Source organism: Coffea arabica, chromosome 2e (genome assembly GCF_036785885.1).
Source record: "Coffea arabica cultivar ET-39 chromosome 2e, Coffea Arabica ET-39 HiFi, whole genome shotgun sequence".
Classification (NCBI taxonomy): Eukaryota; Viridiplantae; Streptophyta; class Magnoliopsida; order Gentianales; family Rubiaceae; genus Coffea; species Coffea arabica.
Window position 1 is genome coordinate 74,017,875 of NC_092313.1, and position 5,247 is coordinate 74,023,121.

General features: G+C 36.4%; 1 protein-coding gene across 1 annotated transcript; it reads left to right on the forward strand.

Annotated features, from left to right (window-relative positions):
• Positions 1-752: 752 nt before the first annotated feature.
• Positions 753-4,125, forward strand: LOC140037083 (cytochrome P450 704C1-like). The gene is made up of 5 exons (XM_072081070.1): positions 753-1,417; positions 1,989-2,273; positions 2,704-3,042; positions 3,420-3,620; positions 3,712-4,125. Exons 1-5 carry the CDS (start codon positions 878-880, stop codon positions 3,907-3,909), a joined length of 1,563 nt encoding a protein of 520 aa, XP_071937171.1. The 5' UTR covers positions 753-877; the 3' UTR covers positions 3,910-4,125.
• The last annotated feature ends 1,122 nt before the right edge of the window (positions 4,126-5,247 follow it).

A 5,247-nucleotide genomic window follows, 5' to 3' on the forward strand; every position in this document is an offset into this window, starting at 1 on the left:
AAGAAGATTAAAAAGCATTCTTACCAAATAAAATTGTATTAAAAAATAACTTTTAGGATTTACTTTTAGAAATTCATTAAACAAAATAATAAAGAAATTTTTTTTGCTGCTATAACTATCAAAAATAAAAATAATGGAAGTAGTAGTGTTAAGGTAAGACCATCCGGCGGCAGCAAGATAAAGTGGGAAAAGCTCAACCCTTAGTTAGCCAGCAGAAGATGGAAATTAAAGGAAAAACTTTTTTGCAAAATATTTATTTTTTATCTTAGTTAACGGATTTTCACATGTTGTATTTCAGCATCAGTTTTGAGACTGAACCAGTTAAATAGCAAATTTGAGGGAATAGGTATGCATAGATATTTATGGAACAGTTTTTATAATTGGTTAGATATGATAGTTTGTGATTCACAATGTAATCTTTCATATTCTGTAACTCTATTAAATCTAATGATTTCAGATAAGATATATTTGTGATATATTCTATTTATTTTATGCCGTAGATTACTTTGTCAGACAAATTGTAATTGGTGATTTTCAACTAGTTTATTAATAATATTTATTGTTTAAGGGTCAATCGAAAATAAAATTTAGATAAAGGGCCAAATGTAAACAACGACAATAGTTTAGGGACTCCCCAAGTTTTTTACCCTTTTTTTCCTTGTTTTTTTGGATTGTTTTATGTAACAAAAAGTTGGGGTCATTGTCCCTTTCACTACCTGCTGATGCAACCTAAGACTTGGCATTGCTCGCTAAATCCTTTGTTCTCTTTGTCCTTGGTGGGCAAAATAGATTATTTCGTGTCTTGACACATAATTCTGTATAAAAATGTTAGTTGTTAGTACTTGGTAGACTTTTCAGGTATCATTATCCCCTCTTGATGACCTTCTGCAGAGATATGGATGTCCTCTATTCAATCTTCATCACCGTTTTAACCTTAACGCTGGTTCTATTGATACCAGTTGCAGCTTTGGTACTCAAATTTTTCATCGAAAAATTTATCAGAAACAAGAAATACCCGCCAGTGGTTGGAACTGTGTTTCATGAACTCTTTTACTTAGACAGACTCTACGATTACCAAACAGAACTGGCAAAAAGACAACCCACTGTTAGATTCCTTGGCCCGGATCAGAGTGAAATATACACAACTGATTCGAGAAATGTCGAGCACATACTTAAAACCAACTTTTATAAGTATTCAATAGGCACAAATAATCAAGATATAGTAACAGACTTATTTGGCCAAGGAATCTTTGCTGTAGATGGTGAGAAGTGGAGGCAGCAGAGGAAGCTAGCAAGCTTTGAGTTCTCAACAAGGGTTTTGAGAGATTTCAGCTGCACAGTTTTCAGAAGAAACGCAGCAAAATTGGTTGCAAAAGTTGGTGAGCTTTCTCAGGCCAGCCAAGTTTTTGACATACATGTAAGTCAACGAAGTGTAGATTACGAAGGTCCTTACAATTAGCATGATCTGGTTGTTAATTCGCCTTTGATTCTTTTTGGAGCCTTTATATTTTAGCTACTTGATATGGTTGCGTGATTAGCAGCTGGCAACACTTCCTTCTGTACTTACCTGAAGAGAATATTAAATGAGCTTCTGATCAGTGATCAAAACCTATAAAGTTGTCCAGCAATGACATGTTTGCATATCCATGTTATTTTTGCTCACTTCAACATTTTGTTGCATAAACTTCATTGTAGATTTAAAGGAATTCCTCCATCAAGATAAACTCCAAATCACTGACTGTGTTCACTTTTTAATGCTGAATGACATGTTCAGGACTCTGCTATTCCGTTTTTCTTCATTTAAAAAATTCAAACCAATCTGAAATGATTGGTTTCTTTAGTCAAGAGTAAGATATACCAAAAAATTTTTGATTATTTTGATAATAACCAAAATAAATGGTTAGCTTCTGTTGAGATTCACATTTCCTTTTAATTTCTTTTAACTTTTCCTCTCACTTAATCTTGTCTGTGGAGCTGCTTCCTTGCAGGAATTGCTAATGAGATGCACGCTGGATTCAATATTCAAAGTTGGATTTGGAGTAGATCTGAATTGCCTTGAAGGATCAGGCGACGAGGTGACCAAATTTATCAGGGCCTTTGATGACGCAAATGAACTAATATACTGGCGCTATGTCGATCCATTCTGGAAGCTCAAACGGTACCTCAATGTTGGCTGTGAAGCGTCCCTTAAACAGAACATCAAAGTCATCTATCATTTCGTAGATGAGTTGATCAAGACCAAGAGGAAACTGTTAGAGCTGCGAAATGATTTTGTGAGTATACTGCAATCGCATTGTAATTCATATATTACTTGCTGTAAATTGTGAGCACAACAAAAGGAAACTGTCAGTAGACAACCATCCTCTAATGCAGGATCCCAACAGTCAATACCATAAAATACATCAACCTTTTCCTTTCAGCAAAATGCATTCATGCTGGAAGAACTGGTAAATCATTAGCTTTTCAGTCAGAAAGAACTGAAGTATATTGACTAGATTTAAACAGGCAAAACATTAAGGATGGAGGCTTTTTTTGAAGTCCCCCCCACTCCTTTCCCTGGGGGATGGCAATATTTCACATTGGAAAGATCTAGTAACTACATGAATTGGATTCATGTAAAGTAGTTACATTTACATGAGAAATGAATATGCTGAGGATGAACCATGCTAGAAACTGATTATCATCTTGATGTTCTACTTCAAGAATGACAAGGAGGACATCCTCTCAAGGTTTCTGGTGGAAAGCAGGAAGGATCCAGAGAAGATGACTGATCAATATCTACGGGACATTATTCTGAATTTCATGATTGCAGGAAAAGATGCTACTGCAAACACTCTTTCATGGTTTTTCTATATGCTTTGCAAGAACCCTCTGATCCAGGAAAGAGTTGCAGAGGAGGTGAAAGATGTTACAGGCAATCAGTGCAGTGAAAATAGTATTGATGATTTTATGGCAAGTATTACTGACGAAATACTAGAGAAGATGCATTATCTTCATGCAACCCTGACTGAGACCTTGAGGCTATATCCTGGAGTTCCAGTGGTAATTACTTTTGAATTTCATGAAATCTATTGGATGATTGTTTCTTTTCACTTATAATGTGTTTCTGCCGGATACTTTCTGAACCGTTTGCTAAACAAAGGACTTTGAAATTTGAATAGAAACTGGGATGCAAAGTGGTAGAGGCTCATGAACTATGACAAAATCACTTTAAACATTTTCAACACACAAATCCAGTCAATAGATGCAAATGTTTATGAAGATTTCTGCCTGAGCTCATCAACTGCCTGCACAATATGATGAAACATGATTAACACATGCTTCTCCCATCCAGACGCTTCGTACTACTGCATCATGAAGTCTTGCATTGGAATTGACATCTCTGTCCTGTTGATAGCTCTCTATTCTGTAAATTACAGGACGGAAGGTGCGCAGATGCTGATGACATTCTTCCTGACGGTTCTCAAGTGAAACAAGGGGATGGTGTTTACTACATGTCCTATGCGATGGGCAGGATGCCTTACATTTGGGGAGAAGATGCTGAGGATTTTCGACCTGAAAGATGGCTCAAGAATGGAATCTTCCAACCTGAATCGCCATACAAATTCGTAGCTTTCCATGTATGTAGCATCCTTTGACAATTTATTTTTCTAGGCATGTCGTTTGATCAACAATCGTGGATCATCTAACTTACCAAATTTCCCTTCTCAGGCTGGACCTCGAACATGTTTAGGCAAAGATTTTGCTTATCGCCAGATGAAGATACTGTCAGCGGCCCTTCTTTACTACTACAAGTTCAGATTAGGTGATGATGCAGCAAGGGTAACTTACAGAACAATGTTTACACTGCACATCAAAGGAGGCCTTCATATTCAAGCTATTACAAGAACTGGCCTGAGGAAAACATAATTGCAGGCACCTTATAGCCAAATACTATGATGAAGTTGTACAGTTTGACAGTATTAATCATAGTGTACGTGAGGCAATGAAGCACTTATGTAGCTTCCATCAATATATAAGACTTGATTGTGTGGTCTTAGACAAAAGTTGATTGTTATTTGAGCAATCTCTAGTTGAATAACGGAACACAAGTTATACCAAAGAGCTACAGGTAAGTTCTATCGAGTCATTGAGTGCTTTTGTTGTGCATGGCCCTGAATCTGAAACGCCATGAATTGTTGGAGTTTAAATCTTAATTAGCCATAGAAGTTGGGGGAAAATGATGTAGGAACCAGGGGCGATGTGTATAATGCAGTTGGATGATGGCGTGCAATGGATTGCTTCGTATGAAAAGCACTTTCATCGTGGAAATTGAATACCACATAAGAATCGGCAATTACAGTTACCCTTTCAGCAAATTATGATCAAAAGCAATTCTAGAGCTGGTAACATAGGGGTTCAATCGCTCGCAACACCGTTTAATATCCATATTCTATTTGATTCTCTTTACTCTGAACGACAACAGAATATGTGAGAAACACCCCCCCTCCCTCCCCAACAAAAAAAAGGGACGCCAGCAAAATACTATCCCAGAGTGTGTGATTTAGAGTTCTCCAAAGACTTGGGAAAAAATGGAAGAATTAATCAAAACAAAAATATCAATCTTGTATACACCATCATTGGATATCTTATCATAATTGAATTTATAGTAATTATGTAAAATTTAAATTTAAAATTCAAATTTTATATATGTGTCATGATTTAACCGTGATAATAATATACGTGGTGATTAGTTGGTCATCTAGGAAGAATTTTGTGGTTTTTTACGCCTTGGATTTTTAGTTGCTACTTCGCATGCTACAGCAGAGCTGATGTAACTTGCCCACCTCCATTTCAGGGAAGCTATGAAGCTAAAAGTTTCTTTAACTCCACAAAAAGGAATTTAAAATAGGCTCGTGTAAGGTACAAATTAATGTACGAGTACAAGTTTTCTGGCCTTTATTCTTGATATTGGCTTCGGTATTGACTTCTTATCCTCAGCACGTATGCTCCAATGGTTCAATCGATCTTTATTCTTGATATTGGCTTCGATATTGACTTCTTATCCTCAACACGTAAGCAACTTAGTGGTATAAAACCCGGCCTAGTCCAACGGTTCAATCGATCGAGTAAATTTCAAGCAGTAGACTCATGGACTTGTCAACAGACCGACGGTTCGAACATAATATCTCACGTATAGGAGTAAAGTATAATCACCATTAGACCAATAGTCCATTTGTTGGTTGTTTAGTCATTATATTATATATT

Excerpts from the sequence above, each read along its gene's own strand:
- LOC140037083 (XM_072081070.1), top strand. The coding sequence starts at position 878 with ATGACCTTCTGCAGAGATATGGATGTCCTCTATTCAATCTTCATCACC. Across the intron at positions 1,418-1,988 it reads GCCAAGTTTTTGACATACAT|GAATTGCTAATGAGATGCAC; the intron begins GTAAGTCAACGA and ends GCTTCCTTGCAG. Across the intron at positions 2,274-2,703 it reads TAGAGCTGCGAAATGATTTT|AATGACAAGGAGGACATCCT; the intron begins GTGAGTATACTG and ends TTCTACTTCAAG.